This window comes from Notamacropus eugenii, chromosome 2 (assembly GCF_028372415.1).
Source record: "Notamacropus eugenii isolate mMacEug1 chromosome 2, mMacEug1.pri_v2, whole genome shotgun sequence".
NCBI classification, from domain to species: Eukaryota; Metazoa; Chordata; class Mammalia; order Diprotodontia; family Macropodidae; genus Notamacropus; species Notamacropus eugenii.
The window spans coordinates 331,332,820-331,352,859 of NC_092873.1; the positions used below are offsets into that span (position 1 = coordinate 331,332,820).

General features: G+C 37.5%; 2 protein-coding genes across 6 annotated transcripts in view; one reads left to right on the plus strand and one right to left on the minus strand.

The window, feature by feature from the left end:
- The first annotated feature begins 8,246 nt into the window (after positions 1-8,246).
- ARSG (arylsulfatase G) overlaps positions 8,247-20,040 on the plus strand; it is a 188,534-nt gene continuing 176,740 nt past the window's right edge. For 2 of the 4 annotated variants that reach the window (XM_072645498.1, XM_072645504.1), the window contains exons 1-2: positions 8,247-8,498; positions 9,999-10,138. The gene's annotated coding sequence lies outside the window, so the exon portion shown is untranslated. The remainder of the gene's footprint in view (positions 8,499-9,998; positions 10,139-20,040) is intronic. The other 2 variants (XM_072645502.1, XM_072645499.1) reach the window with 2 other exon arrangements.
- Positions 16,045-20,040, minus strand: part of SLC16A6 (solute carrier family 16 member 6) — a 36,172-nt gene continuing 32,176 nt past the window's right edge. For both annotated transcript variants that reach the window (XM_072645494.1, XM_072645493.1), the window contains exon 6: positions 16,045-18,189. In XM_072645494.1, the coding sequence (XP_072501595.1) occupies positions 17,942-18,189 (248 nt within the window). In that variant the 3' untranslated portion in view covers positions 16,045-17,941. The remainder of the gene's footprint in view (positions 18,190-20,040) is intronic.

A 20,040-nucleotide genomic window follows, 5' to 3' on the forward strand; every position in this document is an offset into this window, starting at 1 on the left:
AGGATCATCCTTCATCATCCCTGTTAACTTTACTCAACAGCTTGCCTGGCAGGAGGGTCTTCCCTTGCTTTTCAGTTTCAGGAGGGCCCTCACTACAAGCTCTAGGTTCAGATATGGTGATCACCCCATCCCATGCACCTAGGAGAGTATCTTTTACCCAAGAAAATATTCTACTCTTATTTAAGGGCTGGCAAAGCACCCCAATTGCTTTTCAATTCTGTTTCTTACGTATCTGAGTGGGATAATTCAAATCATCCAAGGCTATCTCTCTCAGTCTATCACTCCAGTAGTTCCTTATTGCCTCTGGGATAAAATGCCAATATCTCTGTTTGAGATAAGAATCATTGAGTTACCAATCACAACCTGATTCCAGGCAAACCTTTTCAGGACTTATTGTATATTATTTACTTCCTTTTGCACACTAATTCTCATCCAAACTTACCTGCTTGCATTTCCTGTTTCATGGCATCCCATCACCATTCTCCATGATTTTGCATGCCTGGAATGCAGTACCTCAACACTTCTGCCTGGTAGAATTCATAGGTCCATTCAAAGTTTAATTCAAGTGCCACCGCTTACAGAAAGTATGTTCTGTTTCCCTAAGTTTTTAGTGTCCTTCCCTCAAAATTAAGATAGTTCTCCAGGCAGTGGCACTAGTGCAGCCATGCACCCAGTGGTCCTCTGCTCTAGACACAGAAATTACTTCTGTCTTAGACTGTGCCCCTAAAGTCACTAAACTATGACCCAAGGACACCACTATTAGGCCTATATCCTACAGAAACTGGAGAAAGAAAAAGAACCACATGTACAAAAATATTTATAACTTTTGTTGTAGCACAAAAGAGAACAGAAGGAAACACAGCAGGCAGTGTGGCTTTGAGAGTAGATACTTTAAAATCAAACTGTACATAATAGAGATTCATGTGTTCACTATAACCTTTCTTCTTTTCTACTTTATATACAAAAACAACAAGGGAAACCTAGGAGGGCTTATACGAACTGATGAGACTGAAGGGAGCAGAACCGGAACAATTTATATGCTAAAATAGATATCATGAAGGAATACAACTATGAAAGTCTTAAGAACCATGATCTAAACAAACAACAAATTACAGCTCTAGAAGTCTGATAATTATTCATATTTCCCATCTCTAGGCAGGGGAAGTGATGGATTAGAGGTGCAGAATGAGACACACTTTTTTTTTTTACAGACAAAACCAATATGTGGATTTGTTTTGTTTGGCTGTATTTATAGTATTTATTACAAGGGAGGACTTTATTTGGAAGAGATGCAGGGATAATGATAATCATTTTTTTTAATGAAGAAAGGAAATATAAATGTTAGTGAAACAAACAAAAACTACATAGATGTTATCCAAAGGAAGTGTGGAAGGGTCACAGACAAACAGGGTAACATTAGAAACATTACGTTAGATTTAATTTATATATATTAAATTTTAAAAATTGAATTTCATTTTTTAATCAGCAAAAAACTGCCTTCTCACCTTGCCACCTATCCCCAAGGAGGGCCTTCTTTCCTTCCCCAAACCCAACATTTTCTACCAAATCACAATGTGCACACAATTCCTAAAAGTCCCCTAGTCTCTCCCAAAGTGGGAAGAAAGCAATGAAATTATATTTCCCAGAAGTTCATTGAACTTATCATCGAGACAATTCTCTCTCTACAGCCACAGGAATCAGTCACCAATAGCCTGTTACACAAGTAGTTTCCAAAAACCTGTTACACAGGTATTTAAAGGTCTGCCATGGGGAAGAGAAATTAAACTTGTTCTATTTGGTCCCTGAGTGCAGAATGAAGAGTAATGAGAAGTCATAGTGAGGCTTTATGTCAGCAAAAACTTCTTAACAATTGGAGCTATCCCAAGGTAAAATGTGAGTTTCTGAGATGGTGGGTTCCCTCAGTAACCACCTTACTCTTCTCTGCCTATTCTACTCCTTCCCCCAAAATTCTCTGGGACCCTTAAGATAATTTGGGGGTACATAGTCTCAGCCATTGGGTCTAGGTCTTACTGATGATTTTCTTCCCAATTTTAGGAATCACCTGAACTCCAGTCTCACTTAACAACTTAACAGTCAGATTCGCTTTTAGAAAGGAATATTTACTTTAAAAATATAGCAAGAACAAATACATAAACATTCTCCCGCAACATCCCTCCTCAACATCAGAATTCCTTCCTGTACCACCTCAGTCTTTGGGGAGAGGAAAGGAATTAGGCTCATGGTTTAGCGCTGCTCCTATACAGCACAGTCCCATCAAGGTCCAAGTCCAAAGTACTCTTGGACTCTAATCCCAGGCATATGGGCTTCTAAGGACTTTTCTACTGCACTGGCAGCAACATCCAACCTGGATGTTGTCTTCAAGGTGTGCGTGCCTTCAAGGTGTCCATGGCTTTGGGTCCAGTAGAGATTCTACCATCTGCACCTAGAACTGAAAAGGACAAAGACAGAACAAACCAAAACACAACCTGATGTCTCTGAGCCATGTGACATGTACGTGCAGAGGGAATGGCAATGCATCCCATTGTCAGCTCAGTTAGTGGTGCCCATGTTGTAGGTGACCTTCCAAGAACTTCCAGAGAGAGAGAGAGAAACTGTCCCAGTCTGGCAATTTGAAAGACTTGTCTGCTGGCTGCTCCCACCCACGTGGTAGAGGAACACAAAATGTCTTTTCCCAGAAGCAAGGTGTCTTCATTCTAATGACCTACATATATACATGGACACACACGCATACATATATACATACATGTATATGTATATATATATACATTTATAGGTATATGTATATATATATATAATGTGTATATGCAGCAAAGCTCCCATTACAGATATTATGGTGAAGATTCCTTTCACACGTGTTTTGACTAGATGGCTGTTAAAGTCCCTTGTAATCCTCCACTTTTGTGTCACTTAGTCTCTAAGTGACTCCGGCAGCTCTTTAGTAGTTATCTGCTAAGTTGCATTGGTGGATGGGCTTCCCACACTTTGAGTTCCCTATGCTGAAAAAATTACATATCTCTCTGCATTCCTAGGTTCTACATTTTAAATAGTAGTAGCTCTCTGAATTTGAAATCATGAAAGTTTTTGTGGTATCTCTTTCTCTCATCCTAGCTTACCTATTACCATCCTTCCAGTTGTCTAGGTTCCCACTCTAAGTGATTATAAACTCTTCCTTTCATCACCCTTGGTAGAGTTAATAAAGTACTAGACTTGGGAGTCAGGAGGACCTGAGTTTGAATCCTGCCTCAGATACACTTTGCCTGTATGACCCTGGGCAAGTTACTTAACCTCTTAGTTCAATTTCCTAATCTGTAAAATGGGGATAATGATGACAGCGACCTCTACTATATTTTAAAAAACCTAGATCTGACTCTCCTGCTCAAGAAACTACAGTACCTCTCTCTTGCCTCTAAGATATAATATAGAATCCTCTGCTTGGTTTTTAAGGACCTTCACTCTCTACTCCAGTCCACCTTTCAAGTTTGATTGTACATTATTCTCCTTTACATATGCTACAAGCCAGTTAAACTGTCCTGTCTGTAGTTGTTCCTGCTACAAAACATTCTGCCTCCATACGTTCACATAGGCTGTTCTCCGTGCTTGGAAGGAACTCCTTCCTTAACTGTCTCTAATATAATTTCTTGCTTCTTTCAAAGCTAGTGCCACTAGTGATCCACCTAGCTCCTAAATTTCTTTGTATTTACCTTTTTGTTTTCATTTTGTGAGCCCCCTCCCCCCAAAAAAAAGAATAGAAGCCTCCTGAGGACATGATATTTTTCATTTTTGGCTTTATATTCCCAATACCTGATTCCAGGATAAAGTATTATCGCCTATAGTATTATAAGTAAATACTTGTTGAATGTATGTTGAATGAAATACCTTTTCAACAGAAATTCTCAGTGCTATGTAATTTTTCCTAATGGTCTTTGGAAATTGCACATGCACTCATACTTTTCAATATAGTCATGTTCTAACTGATTACACCGCTTAGTTATCTGTGTGAGCCATTTTAGAATGGAATGGTTTCCCATGGAAGTTAGTGGAAGATTACTGATTGGTATATCCAAAATAAGAAACGAAATGAAGAGCAAGACTATGGAATCGTATTAAATCTGTTATAGATATTATTTCTTCAGGGAGAAATAACCACTCAATTTGTGTACATATGTGTTGCATTGATCTTTTAAAAAATCAATATCTTTTGTTTTTACATTACATTTTTCAATCAATAAATCAATCAATGAACATTTATTAAGCACCTGCTCTTTGCTATACTAGTGGTTGGGGATGCAGAGAAAAAAATGAAACAGCCTCTGCCCTCAGGAAGCTTACAGTTCTATCTAGGGAGCCACTATGCATATATGTAAAATGAACATATTGCATGTACATATATACGTATGTCAATTTGTGGTGAGAAGTAGGAATAGCTGAGAGGCAATCAAGAGAGGCCCACATAGGAGGTGATGTTCGACATGAGTTTTGAAGGAAACTAGGCAGAGTCAAGGAGAGAATGCATTCCAGGTATGGGACAACTCTGTGCAAAGACACAGATTGGGTTATGGAATTTCATGTGTAAGGAATAGCAATATGGCTAGTTCGGATGGATTTTAGAGTATGTGAAGGGGAGTAATGTATAACAGGCCTAGAAGTGAAAGCTGGAGCCACATTCTAAGGGTTTTAAATACCAAAGGTTTGTATTAGATCTAATAGGTAATAGGGAGATACTGGAATTTATTGAGCAAAAGAATGACCTGATCAGACCTGTTAATTTTAAGAATATCAGTTTGGCAGCTTTGTGGAAGACGGATTAGAGGGGGGAGACAAAGAAACCAATTGGCAGGCATTGAGGGTACAAGAGAGGATGTCCAGGCAAGAGGGAATGGGCATGAACTTGGATGGTGGTGTTGTGAGTGAAAAGAAGGGACAGATGTGAAATTTGGAGTTTAAATCTACTAGACTTGGTAACTGATTGGATATGTGGGTCTAGGGAGAGTGAGTAGTTGAGGATAATTCTTAGATTGTGAATCTGAGTGACTGGAAGGTGCCCCTGACAGAAATAAAGGAATTAAAAGTGGTAGATTTTGGAGGAAAGTTAATGAGTTCTTGTTGATTGTTGATTGTTGGATTGAGGATGCCTATGGAATATCTAGTTGGGAAAGTCCAGTAGACTGTTGATAAAAGGGTACTGAAACTCAGGAGAAAGATCAGGACTGGTTATATAGATCTGGGAGTAATTCCCATAGAGAATTAAACCAGTGTGAGTTGTAGATGGGGTTGCTGAGAGCTTAGAGTGAAAAGAGAATTGGACCCAGGACAGAAGGTGGGGAAGAAGTTAATCCCACGATTACATATGTGAATGAATACATTCTTACCCTCTCTCTACTTAGTGAGCTATCCTAAAGATTTTAAAGGAAAAGAGGAAAAAAGGCAGTTCAAGAAAATCAATCAACACATTGACAAGCAGGTAAGAGTCCAAAGCCCCAGAAATAGCAGTGTCTTCCAGACCACCAATTCTGCCACTAGCCCAATACCCAAAGCCATTATCCAGGGGAGTAACACTTGTGGAAATGTGATCTTTCGGCTACTTCTGCAGGTGCTGAAACCCTGCCCTCATCACCAGATGCAGCTGCTAACGACCTGGAAATGAACATTCTTATGACCAATGTCCTTGGCACTTTGAAGTGGTTCAACATCAGAACCATGTATGGTTTTATCAATGGAAATAACATTAAAGAGGAGACATTATCATTCTTTTGCTAGATTAGAACTTTCCATCTGACTTACAATTAAAACTCCCTATTAGAACTTCTTGAGAGTTGGTTCTGTCTTGTCTTTTCTATTTGTACCCCCATCACTTAGCACAGTGTTTTGCACATAGTAGGTGCTTAAGAAATGCTTTTTTGTTCATATTCATTCACTCATTCAATCATTCATTTATTTGCCATTCCTATCTGTATGAAAATATTTCACACCCATGGAACCTCACCTCAAAATGAAGGGAGACAGACGCATTTTCCTAACTCTTCTCTGCAGCCAATTTGGTCATTATTACACGATGTTCAGTTTCATTTTCTTGTTCTTTCCATTTATATGAACAATACTTTTCTAATTACTGTTTCCAGTACCCAACCGTTTTTCCATTTCCTTCTAAGAGCAGCACAGTTAGAATCCAAAAAGCCACATCCTTCATGTATTTCTGAGAAATTAAATTATTTCCATAAACCAGAAGGAAGGTGAATGTGTCTAACTGATGTTAATAATTTGGGTTTGGAATCTAAGCTCTTCCCAAACTCTAAAATTCTGTGTTTCCATGGGATAATTTTTTATTCTAATTTATTTTGTGAATATAATCATAACCCACTATTGCATATATTAGCATTTTGTAATCCACAGAGGATCAATGTTGGAAGTAAGAAGACTCTTACCTCTAACACATACTAGCTATGTAACTATGGGCAAGTCATTTAACTTCTTGATGCCTCAGTCAATACTCTTAGACTATAAATTACAGGGAGATAGCCAATCCCTATCGGTGGCAGGGATTTTTATACTATGAATTGCCCATACCAATAAAGGAACAAGTCTAGAACAAATATATTCTTTGCCTAAATGCATATTACATAGCATTCTTTGCCAGGTTAAGAAAAAAGATCACACTTTTAGGGAAAAGCAATTAATGTTCTGCTGAAGCCAATATGCCAACCATTGTTTCCTTTTCAATGTTGAGACAAATATCACATGAGCATTACTAAACCATTTAATGACCATTATTCAATGACTATACTATATGACAGGTGGCTTATATAATGTGTATTTGGGAAATCACAAGCAGTAATGTTTTCTCTACTCCTGGCCAAATACTTATTATCCAAGTTGCGTAAGAAAGACTCGTGTTCCAATAGGTTTGTTGATTGTTCCTAAATTTTTTGTGCTACCAGACTTGTTTTTCTATTAGTTTTAACATATGCTTTTACATTTACTTAAAAACAAAAACACACACTTTGTGATGTGTTGATACAAGCTGAACAAAATTTTCCTATAAAACAAGGGTTTTTAATCTGGGGCTCATGAACTTGTTTTTTGAAAGAAGAGATCTATAAAAAAATCTGTACATGTAACATATATATAGATAGATTTATTGTTATTCAGTCCTGTCTGACTTTCCAAGGATGGGGCACCTATGGGCTCAAGGCCATGGTCCTTAAGTGTGGCCCTTTGAAGGAATCCAAACTTCATAGAACAAATCCCCTTAATAAAATGATTTGTTCAGTAAAACCTGCACTTGGTCAAAAGGCAGCACCCAAGGACCAGATTCCCCACCCCTGCTTTAGACCATGCTGTCCATGTGGTTTTTTTGGGGTTTTCCATTTCCTTCTCTAGTGAATTAAGGAAAGCAGAGATTAAGTGACTTGTCCAGGGTCACGTAGCTGAGAAGTGTCTGAGGCCACATTTGAATGCAGCTTTCTCTGACATCACTCAGCTTCCTAGACAGATAATTGCATTTTAGTATAACTGATTTCATTTGTATTCCTAGGTATTTTATTTTGTGCTTTTAAAAACATTACCTGAGAAGATTCTCAAGCATTCATGACACAAAAAGTTTAAGAACCCCCAATATAAATTAAACCCACAACTTGGCCTCTGTGTAAAAAATTTCTGGAGTCATAGATTAGGCTGGGATGCCTTACTTCACTGATAGGTATTTATAAAATGAGCCTTGTTCCTCTGTGGCCAGTCAGAACAAGATCTTTGGTGTCCGGGGTTATTAGAGTAAAGTCACTCCATGGAGCAGTGTTTAGGGTGCTCAGACCTGACTTCAAATCTGCCCTCAGATATTTAAAAACAGTGTGACAAGTCACTTAACTTTTTTCTATTTTTTTCCTCCCCTATAAAATGAGAATGATAATAAGCCCTATTTCCCAGGGTTGTTGTGAGATAATATTTGTAAAGGTTTTTGCAAAACTGCAAGCCCTGTATGAATGGTAGGATGGAATGTTAACACTGTGAGTGTAGGTATAAGGCAGAAAACATCTGACAGGGATTTCTCTGACAGGGATGCCGGCGCAGCTGGCTGGCTGAAAGTGAAATTCCCAGGATTCGAATGTTTTTAAATGCAAATTGTGACTAGGAAAAGGGAGTGACTTTCTCCCTAGTGGAGCCTGCTGAAAGGGAAGCAGGCAGCTCCTGGGCAACTATGAGTGTGGTCCTGCGCAGGGCCCCTCTGGGGCAGGAAGGACTGGGGCTGGCTCTTACTGCTGGCTTTTTGGCATGGTCAGTGGGTGTGTGCCTGCCTTGGAGAGGGCGTGTCAGCGCTTGTGGACTCCTCTGTAGGCCGCGGGCCTCAGTGCTGCTCCCGGGGCCCTGGCCATGACCGTGGCCTAGGATGCCTGGAGGGAGCAGGTCTCTGGCTCTCGGACACACGCGCCCAGACCTCCAGCAAGAAAGAGAAATATGGATGGGGCGGCCCACTGACCAGTACAGTAAGTGAAAAGAACTCCTTAGTAGAGCACCTGCTCCTGGCCTTGAGTCTGGGCACTTCCATGGTCTTAGGACACTGTCTGCCCCGCTCTCTCCTCCCCTCCCTCTCTTTCTCCTCCCCTCCCTCTCTTTCTCCCCCCCTTCTCCTCTTTTAACCCTCCCCTCTCTCTCCCCTTCTATTTCTTCTCTCCCTCTCTCCTCCCCTCCCTCTCTTTCTCCCCCCCTCTCCTCCTTTAACCCTCCCCTCTCTCTCCCCTTCTATTTCTTCTCTCCCTCTCTCCTCCCCTCCCTCCTCCTCCTCCCTCTCTCCCTCTATCTCCCTCCTCCCCTTTCCCCCACACTCTCCTCCTTCCCTGCTAGAGCATTTATTGGGCACTTAGTATGTGCCAGGCACTGTACTCCCCTCCTTGTTCATTTGAATAGGACCTAACTTAGACATTCACAATAACACAACCCAGCTGTATGGGAAGAAGTTATAACTGTCTCATATGTACATATATACACACATACATTCATACGCATACACATATATACTATACACTATATATACACACTGCATACACTATATATATGGATATACACACTACGGCAGAGAGAACCTTTAAAGTGTCAAATACAGACTGAATATATATATTTCTTAGCATTTCAGTAAAACTGATTTCCTTTGTATTCCTATGTTTTTCTTTTGCGCATTTAAGGATTTTCATAGACTTTCCCTGACTCTCAAATGTGTCCATGATGGAAAAAGTTTAAGAACCCCCATTATCAATTGTTGTTGTTCAGTCACGTCTGACTCTTGTGACCCCATTTGGGGTTTTCGTGGTAGAAGTATTGGAGTGGTTTGCCATGTCCTTCTCCAGCTCACTTTACAGATGAGGAAACTGAGGCAAATAGGATTAAGTGACTTGCCCGGGGTCACATAGCTAGTAAGTGTCTGAGGTCGGATTTGAAATCAGGAAGATGAGTCCTTCTGACTCCAGACTGGGCCTTCTATCTGTGCCACCCAGCTGCTCCTTATAAATTACCTATATATTATGTATTACACACACTCACACACACAATAAAAAACTAAATAAACAAGTAAATTTAACAGTTTAAAGGTTTATCTCTGCCATAGTCTATACCCCATGTCTCAGGGTAGTGGGAAGGGTTCCCCTTGGTTCTGGGAATCTTGGCCAGTGGAGCGTTAACTCTCTTCTGTGCCTTGTCTTCTTCCGTGTAAGAGTATAAGCTCCGTTAGGGCAGGGACTGTCTATTGACTGGTATTTGTATTTACAGAACACAGTGCCTGGCATGAGTAAGCACTTAACAAAGACAGCCCGTTGCCTGCATGCCTTTGTCTAGGCCCTCTACTGTATAGCAGATTGTGTACCAGACAGTAGGTGCTTAATAAATGCTGGTTGTCTTGACTTGACTTGACTAGAGGCCTATTCTAGCCAAGTCTGGAAAGTTTCACCAGGTAGGTTAACCACAGAGTAGTGATGAAATTTCTTTGGCTACAGGGATTCTTAAGGATTATCTGCTAAGCCATAGTTGAAATCTTCAGTGGAGGGAGTACCCACATTGCCAAAATCGTGGGATCCTTAAGTTTTGGAGTAGGTCTTGCAAAATGCTTCTCTTATGATCTTGGGATATAATGCAGGTAAGTAACAGTATTGCCACTCCATTTCCTACATAAAGGAACTGATAGCTGTAAATAAATGAATGAATGAATGAATGAATGAAATGAATGAATGGGGTGTGTGTGTGTGTGTGTGTGTGTGTGCGTGTATACATATATGAAATTTCTTAGGAAGGAAATAACATTAAAAAATAGTAAAAAAAAAAAAAAGGGGGAGATTCTCCCCTCCATTTATGTTATATTGAAATAAAATATCTTTTAAGTCCTCTGCATTCAATGATTCTGTCTTAGAAACTGGAGTTCTTAATGTAGGTTTCAATGAACTTGTTTAAAAAAATTTTGGTAACTGTTTCAGTGTAATTGGCTTCATTTGCATTACTTTATATTTTACTTTATGCATTTAAAAATAGTATTCAGAGGTGGGGTTTAGAGGCCTCAAGAGACTACTAAAGGAGTCCATGACACAGGAAAAATGAAGAACCCCTGCCTTAGAGCTTTGCTTGTGTTTCTTCTATCCCTGGCAAAGGAAATAATGGGATTCTCCCCTCGTGTTATCATTATAAATGTTGTTTTTTATTTTCCAAAGCAGCCCAGAAAACCATATGAAGTTCTAGGGCCAGAAAAGAAAGGGTTCTAGGTACTAAACTTTTCTCTTGTTCTCATCTTCAAATGTTTCTAAAGGTGATGAAACAGGGAAAAATTTTTGTTACCACCCTGAAAAGAAGCTCACCAAGAAGAAAGCATTCTAAGGCCCTTGTTAGCCATAATTAAGATAAGAGAGGAAAAGGTGGGTTGCATTGAAAGGATGGGGCCTTTCCATTTTCAAATTTATGTGTTAATAATCAAAATATCTTGGAGTCTAATTCACAAAATCTGTCTCACTGATGTAATTTTTTTGGTTTAGCTGATGAGTTTCTATTTTCTTCCTAAGAGATGACTTATGCTAATTATACATTTGGCAAATTGGCTTTGATTAATTGAATATTTTGTCCTGGATGGGAAATAAGGGAGGGAAGGGAATAAGCATTTATTAAAAGGATGCTATGTGCCAGGCACTGCGCTGTTTATTTTTAACGAATATATCATTTGATCCTCATAACTTCTACTATTATCCCCATTTTATAGTTGAGGAAACTGAGGCAAACAAAAATTAAATGACTTACCCATAGTCACACAGATGATAAGTGTCTTGAGTCTGGATTTGAACTCGGACCTTCCTATTTCCAGGTCTAGCATTCCACCACTAGCTGTCTCTGGAGGGGGTTCTGAACCAGATGATTCAGTCAGTATTCCCTAAATAACCCTTTATGATTTAAAGCAGCAGCACTGAACTCTCTTGAACAAATATGCTACAGGTTTTACTTTTTAAAAGATAGGTATTGGTAGGAAATTAACAATTTCAGGATAATTGTAGCAGTTTAAAATTTGGGGATTGTAGTGTCCTTTTTTTGGTTGATGGTCTGGTTTATGCTTGAGGTGTTTAGAAAGCTTGGCTTAAATTATTATGAATTACATCCCCACTTATCTTTTGAGAGGTTTCAAAAGTATTTGCTTGAAGTCCTCTTAAACCCCATTGAAATGTCAGTTGTATCTGATACCAGAATTTGGCTGAAACAGTTTTGCAATTTCAGTCTTATTGGTCTTTTCACCCCCCCATCCCCCTACTCCCCCAAGTACAATAAAAGCTGCTCTGAGTTAATTCTGAATGAGTATGTTACCGTGAAACTGCAGGTTTTGCAAAGTTGGTGAACAGATATATAACCATTTGAATTGGGTCACATTTTTTCCTTGTTCTGTTGAATTATAAAAACATGAACGCTAGGGGGATCTAGTTTTCTTATTTTATACAACTATGGTTGGCCAAGCTGTTACATTAACCTTGTACACAAAACTGGTTTTTTTCAAATGCAAAATTGGAAATGTGGAAAGTTCTCCATCCTGTACCTACTGTAAAGTCCTGGGGGGAGTGATTATTTAAACTGTTCATTTTATTTTTCGTCTTTAAAAACAAAAACCTGATGCCTTTTGTTTTTATATCACATTCATTTCCAAGTATATCCCTTTCCTATCCAGAAAGCTATCTCTTGTAACAAAAAATTAAAAGAAAATCAGTTCTACAAAACCAACCACATTGCCTTCTCTAATAGTATATATTATGTGCCACACCCATAGCTTCCCACTTCTGTAATGAAGTATTTCATTGTGTGTACAAATGAATGTACATTTTCTCAGTTTTATCATAATTGCATAAAATTCTATTTGTTTTGTTCTTTTTCTGATTTATGCCATTGTGGTCACTGTGTTTATCTGGCTCTGTTCACATCAATTACATCATCTGCTCTATATCAATTTATAAAGGTATTCTCATGGTTCTATGAATTCTCTTTATTTGCTGTTTCTTATGGTGGAGTAATATTCCATAACATTCAGGTAAAACAATTTAGGTAACCATTCCTCTGTCAATGGACACTTATTTTTATTTCTTGTTCTTTGCTACCAAAAAAAATGTCATTATGAATATTTCATTATATGGGATATCTTTGAAGGTCTTTGACCTTGGAGTATATATGGGAATTGAGTCAAAGTATGAATATTTTACTCACCTTTTATTAGTTTTTAAAGTTATTTTATTTCCAACTAAAAATCATTTATATTTTCTCTCTCATTTCATTCACAAAGCATAGTCCCCAATTGTTTACTAGAGTGTTTGGACCAATTCACAACTCTCTCATGTTTATGTTCCTGTCTTTCTATTTGTCAGCGAGGTGGCGCAGTGGATTGAGCACGGGGCCTGGAGTCAAAGAAGACTCCTCTTGATGAGTTTATATCCAATCTCAGACACTAGCTGTGTGATCCTGGGCAACTCACGTACTTAGTTCCTCAAATGTAAAATCAACTAGAGAAGGACATGGTAAACTACTTCAGTGTCTTTGCCAATAAAATGCTAAATGGGGGTCACAAGGAAGTTCTTCCAAGAACCATTTGTTCATATTCTTTGGCGTTTTACTTAGGCAATGACTCTTGCTCTGGTATATGTGTTAATTCCTCATATTATCTTAGATATTAGACCTTTATCAGACATATTTGGTGTAATAATTTTCCCTTCTACTTTAGCTCTGTTGAACCTACAAAAAAAAACTTTACAATTTTACATAATTGAAATTTATTTTTTGTGATTTCCCTCTGTGACATGTTTGGTTAAAAATTCTCTCCCTACTCATAACTGTGAATGATACCTCCATCCATCTTCTTCCAATAAAAAAAAGTGACTCAACTTCAAGTTGAGTATCCATGTCTAACCTATTGTATATCATGTAAGATGCTGATCTACAATGTTTTGGCAAACTCCTTCCCAGTTTTCCCAGCAGTTGTTGCCAGAGAGGCAGTTCTTCCTAAAGTGAAGCTGTTCTACAGCTCTGTTCTTTTTTTTTTTATTAGTACCAAATAGTTTTGGCGATTACTGGTTTATGAAATGACTTGAAGATTGGAAGTTCTATTCATCTAATTCTGTCCTCCCTAGGATCTTGTGATCTACACCTCCAAATTTATTTCATTAATATTCTATCTAGTTTTTCAAAAGTACCACCGTGGTAGTTCAACTGGTATAGTATTAAACTGAGAAGTTAATTCAAGTAATACCATTACATCTGATTTATTGGTGTTACTTAACCATGAACAATTAATTATTACAATTATTCAAGTCATTATTTCTTAAAGGAGTCTTTTACAGTTGTATTTGTGTCTTGAGTGTCTTGGTCATTAACCTCTGATATTTTAGTATTTTGTAATTATGTTGAATGGGATTTCCCTTTATATTTTTCCTCCTAGATATTGTTATGGCTATAAATCACTAATGATTTTTATGCATTTGTTTTATATCTTTATTCTTTATTGAAACTATTAACGATACCAACTAGACTCTGCTTATTCACATAGGTTTCCTAAGTAAGCCATAATTTTGTCTTCTTTGCTAATTTTTATTAAACATTCTTTTGAAAGACATTGCTTTTAGTGGTAAACACTATTCACCCCCTATTTATAACCACTCCCTGCCTAACTTTATTACTTGGTTTGGTAAAAATACTACCTTAGTCAAAATAATGTTTTCAGGCAACACTAAGTTCAGATTTTTGCATTTCTGGCAATTGTTTATATACAGCAATTGGGTTTGGTTTGTTGTTTGGTTGTTTCGGCTGTGTCAGAGTCTTCAGGACTCCATTTGAAGTTTTCTTGGCAAAGGTATTGTTTGCCATTGCCTTCTCCAGCTCATTTTACAAATGAGGAAAATGAGGCAAATAGGGTTAGACAACTTGCCTAGGGTCACACAGCTAGTAAGTGTCTGAGGCTGGATTTGAACTCAGGTCTTCGTGACTCCAGGGCTGGTGCTCTTAGGACATATTAATGATACTGTTATTAAACAACATTGGTAGGGATAACAATAATGCTTGGATCTTGTAAACAAACTTAGAATATATTTTTCTTAATCATCTTGAGAGAGAGGAAAAATATCTATAAATTACTAATATAAATCATATATTACCAGTCTTATTTATAGGGGCAGTAGGGAAATCACTGGATATGGAGTCATGACCATATGACTGACTTCCACTAAAAGGCAAGTGAATTCAGGATCTCTGGGAGTGCCAATAATCCTCCTATTCCCATCCTTCCCCAGACCACTGCTTACTGCTAACAGCTTAGCCTTTACAGCCATAATTCAGGGAAGTAACTCCTGTAAAGAAGGGATCAATCACCTCCAACAACTACCAGCCAACTAATTATCATCTACATTCAAGCCTAGCAGAAATAACAAGGCACACTGAGGGAAAGATAGGAGGGAGCCTGTGCCAGGCAAGTCAAACTACCACCACCACCACCATCTTAATCACCATCTTCTTTCAGACACTAGTGGAGATAACTTAGGAAGGAGAGTTTTAGGAATAGCAGTACTTCCCACCCAGTGCCCAAAGCCTTCATCCTGGGAAGCTACCTCTGTGAATCTATAGCCTGCAGATGCTACAGTCACAGCTAGTGAAGGATGCAGAAAAGAAAATTCTTGTGACCAAAGTCTTTGGTATTGTCCAATGGCTCAACATTAGAAACTGATCTGATTTTATCAGAGGTAGCTAGGTGTTGCAGTGGAGAGAGGGCTTTGGCCTGGAATGAGAAAGACCTGAGTTCAAATACAGCATCATAAACCTAGGTGACCCCCTTGAAGTCACTTAACTTCTGTCTGCCTCAGTTTCCTCAACTGTTAGATGGGAATGATAGCATGTACATCCCAGGGTTGCTGCAAAGATCAAATGAGCTAATCTTTGTTAGGTCTTTAGCTCAGAGTAGGTACTTATATGATTGTTTCCTCCCCTTTCTTATCAGTGGGAAAGACATTAAAGAAAGGATATTATCATCTGCTTTTTCATTGTACCCATGGAATCTTTCCTCTAACTTGCAGTTGAAACTTTCTGCCTCTCTGTTAAAATGTGAGCTCCTTGCAAGCAAGGACTATCTTATCCATCTGTATACCCCTAGCTTTTAGCACAGTGCTTAATAAATGTTTTTTTCATTCATTCACTCATTCAGGCTCAAATTCTAGCTCTGCCATTCACCACTATAAGGTCCTTCTATGTAACTGAACATATGCTGTATCCTTGGATCTTTATATTATTTTTTGGCACTTGTTCTCCTGCTAAGATAATGGTTTAATAATATTATTATTTCAAATGCTTCAATTGTAAGGTACAGATATGGAAGGGAAGATTTCAAATGAACCTTTAAAAAAAGATTTTGTTAGGTAGAAGAAATAAGGCTATACTTGAAATTAATCCTCTTCAGGTTGTTTACTATTTTACTAATTACACTACAAAATTAGTTTTTCCAACTAATGAAGATTTAGGGCTTAGGCAACTTTGTAATAGAAGAAATCAGTCTCTTAAAAAAAAAAACCCTCATGAATTTATTGCAAATTTCATTGTTTCCTAGCAATACCAGAATTTCATTAGATATAATAATGCCCAAATCAACAATCCTGTTTTATTTTTTTACCACTTAAAACCCTAAGAGTATTGGTCTGCTGAAACACACACATGCTATTACATTCAGAATGTACAAAGAGCAGTTATTAACATGAAATTGATATTGGACATCTTAAGAAAAAGATTTAAGTTGTAAAGTGCTAAAGTAATATAAATATACAGACTGCCACAAGCTCAACATTGTTCTCAATCAGAGACAGAAGAATTGCTATATCCACTTTCTTTATTGTTGAGTGCCTGTTTGGGGGGCATTTACATTCCCATCTACCCCCTCCCCACTCCCACAAAATTTTACAGATTGTCCAGTATATCTATTGCTGATAAAATGCTGTACAAAACATAGCGAGTGATGAATGATGCCACTTTATATGCAGCTGTGTGTGTGCCTGTAACCAAACTAGGCTTGTCTTGTTTGTTCCCCTGAGTTGTCTAAAGTTAACAGCAGAGATGTATAAAAGATGGGGGCAGTAAGCAAGGGCCATCACTGACCAGGTGAGATTCTATATAAATCAAAGCCCACCCTGGTGCCTTCACACTTCCCTCCATAACTAACCTTGAAATCGGAAATACTGTACATGGAAATACAACAGCAAACAGCAACCCAGTCTTAAGATGTAAACAATATCTTGCAACTCAATGATAATCCTACGTGTCTTGATGTTTCAACAATTCAGTAATTTTAAAAAAATCAGAATTAGTGTAATACAATTCTGATCAAAGAAATTTCTCAAGTATTTTTAGGAGATGGATGATTTAAAAAAATAAAATTAAATCACATTCAGTAAAGTGGTTTGCTATTCTTGCCCACATGGGGTTTTATCTGTTTTTAAATAGCAGAGTTTGTGTAAAATCATTCCAAAGCAGAACTGAGAAATCATTACAGTCTATACTTTCAAGACAGTAATTTTACAAAAAAAAAAGAATTTTTTGAGGCATTGAAAGGATAGCTGAAAGGAGGTAAAAATGCATTTTTACTAGTTTTCATATTTAATCTCTCATAATAACTATCAGTTTTTAACCATCTTAGAATAACTTAAAAATAAATACTGGTTTAAATTTAACACTCTACAATCACAGATATAGGAATAACTCAAAACGACAGGAAATATATTTGAGAATGCTGTTCTGGAAAAGTACTTTGTATTAAAATGCTTATGGTAAAAACTGGCCATAAAAATAAGTGGTATTCTTCACATTTATCCAATTTAAGTTGTTACTGTTATTTATTTCATAATTCCTCAGTTTACTGATAAACTATTTGATCTAAAATTCTACATCAAATTAATCCATTTAGAAAAATAACAGCCCATGTTTTGCCAAATGGAAACACGAAAGTCATTATTTTAAAAAAAATTTATTCACATTTACCTATTCATTTTCCTAAAAAGATCAAGGAGTTTTCAGTAGTGTTCAATAATTTTTGTGTGGTCTGCTCATTGTCACGTGAGCTAAGATCCTAGTTTACTAGCATGGGAATCAGAGTTGTGAAAACACTTGGCTGATGCTTAGCACCTCTTTAAAAACGGGAATGTGAAGGTCTAATGCCTCCTCATATAGCTAATGACATACAACCAGATTCTGAATGGAAGCTTTTTTGTTTGTTTGTTTGTTTGGCTGACTTAAAAACAAACTGAAAAAGAAAACTTTTTAAAAGGATTTTGATGGTCCTGTTCACATATACATACATTCCTGTTAAGACATAGTTTTTGAAAGTGGGAAAGAAAGAGTAGTCAGTCACCTTCTCCTCACAGTCCTATAAACCCAGTATTTGATATTATTTCAATAACTGTTATCATACTACTTCGTTTTTCTTATTTCCTTTGTTTTCATGTTTCCCAAGGTCCATTTCAAGAAAGTCTTCAGGTGTATCTTGTAAAGTTTTTGACTTCTGACTATCAGACTTTGCTTCATCTAGAGGATGCTGACACAGTCCAACTTTGCATGGTCTCACAAGAGCCAGAAAAATAGCTGCTACTAGCATGCCAGCTGCACAGGAGTAGAAAGCTGAAGCGTAATTCTGGGTGCTATCCACTAGAATACCTGGAGGAAAACATAATATGTAAAAGTTTTCAGAAGCAGTGGATATCTTTCTCTAACTCTCACTTACTGAGAAAACATTCTGGTTTTCCTGATTTATATTATTAAAAATAGAAATGTTAAATTCACCATTACTGGCCTGCGTCTCCCCAAAGAGATCAAAGACCAAGAAAAAGAACCCATATACACAAAAATATTTTAGCAGCAGCAATTTTCTGTTGTAGCAAAGAATTGGAAATTAAGGGAGAGAGGGGTGCTTAACAGTTGAGGAGTGGTTGAACAAACCATAGTAATATTAATGTAATGGATTATTATTGACCCTTAAAAAACGATGAAAGACCTGAATTTAGAGAAACCAGGGAAGATTTGTATGAAGTAACGTAGAGTGCAGTTACCAGGAAAACAGTTTCTATAATGACTACAAAATTATAAAGGAAAACAACTTTGAAACAATAACTGATTCTCACTAATGCAATGCCCAGTCATGACTTCAGAAAACTAGTGAATCTTGCTTTCCCATTTCTTGGCAGAAAAGTATTGGACAATAAGATATGTTTTCAGATGTAGCCAATATATGAATTTGTTTTGCTTGACTATACTTATTAATTATAAAGGAAGTCTTTTACTTCTTAGTAGGGGGAGAGATGTAGTTGGGAGTAGGAGGTAGTGATATTGATGCAAAAAGGGAAAAAAATGTCAAACATACAAATACAAAAAATACATAAGAGAGAGCAGAAGGAAGTTCAGAAGGGAAAGTAGAAACTGGGCAATGTTGGTACTACTGTGTTAAATTTAATATATACTTTAAAATCTTAAACTACACATAGTATAGAGATTCATGGTTTCACATACAATCCTTTCTATTTTGGATCTGGAAATGTTTCACATTTGCTGACTTTGTGAAATGCAAAATAAAATAAGAAACTTGTAAAAGAAATGGTAGAGAGAAGAAAGCTATATCACATCTATACCAATAGTTTCAAAAAGAATTAAAATAATCTGTAATGTAAGGAAATGTCTCAGAAATGCCAAAACGTTATTCTGTACCTGGAAAAGGGAAAATAGCTGAATTTTTGTGTGTCAGGGAGGGTCATTTGAAATATGGAAAAAAAAAAAAGATGAATTTGTCCTTGTAAACTCTGTTTTTTAAAGTAACCAAACCAATAAATGTACTTTTCCCCTCAAACATATTCACATATCTTTAAAAAACGAGATAGCACAGGCAACTAAGTAGCACAGTAAATAGAACACAGGCCCTGGAATCAGGAGGACCTGAGTTCAAATCTGACCTCAGACACCTGACACTTACTAGCTGTGTGACCTTGGACAAGTCACTTAACGTCAATTGCTTTGCCTTCTCCCCTCCAAAAAAAAATGAGATGGCACACTTAATGATGTATTGAATCACAACATCATTAAGTATGTACTGTACATCAGTGCTACAAATCACAATCATATCCCTTTTACCAAGGAGTTAAGGTACAGCAATCCGACAAGTATATGGGTACAACTGCATACCTAGGACTGTAACAACCTTTCTGAGAAGGAACATTTTTTTTAAATCTTCTAATTTTCATAATTCTATTAGTCAGGTGAGAGACAGGCATAGTGGCTAGAGCGGCCCTTGAAGTGAGGAATACATAGTATCAAATCATAACTGTGCGAGCAGAGATAAATGATCAATCAGCTTTGGTGAAGGGATATTCACACAAGCTTTTTCTTGCCAACAACACAGCATGGTGAAAGGAGCACTGAACATCTGGGTTCCAGGCCTGATTGTACCATCATTCAGTCTGTGACCTTGATCAAGTCACTTCATATATGTGGGAGTCAAATGAGTTAATCTCTGAGGTC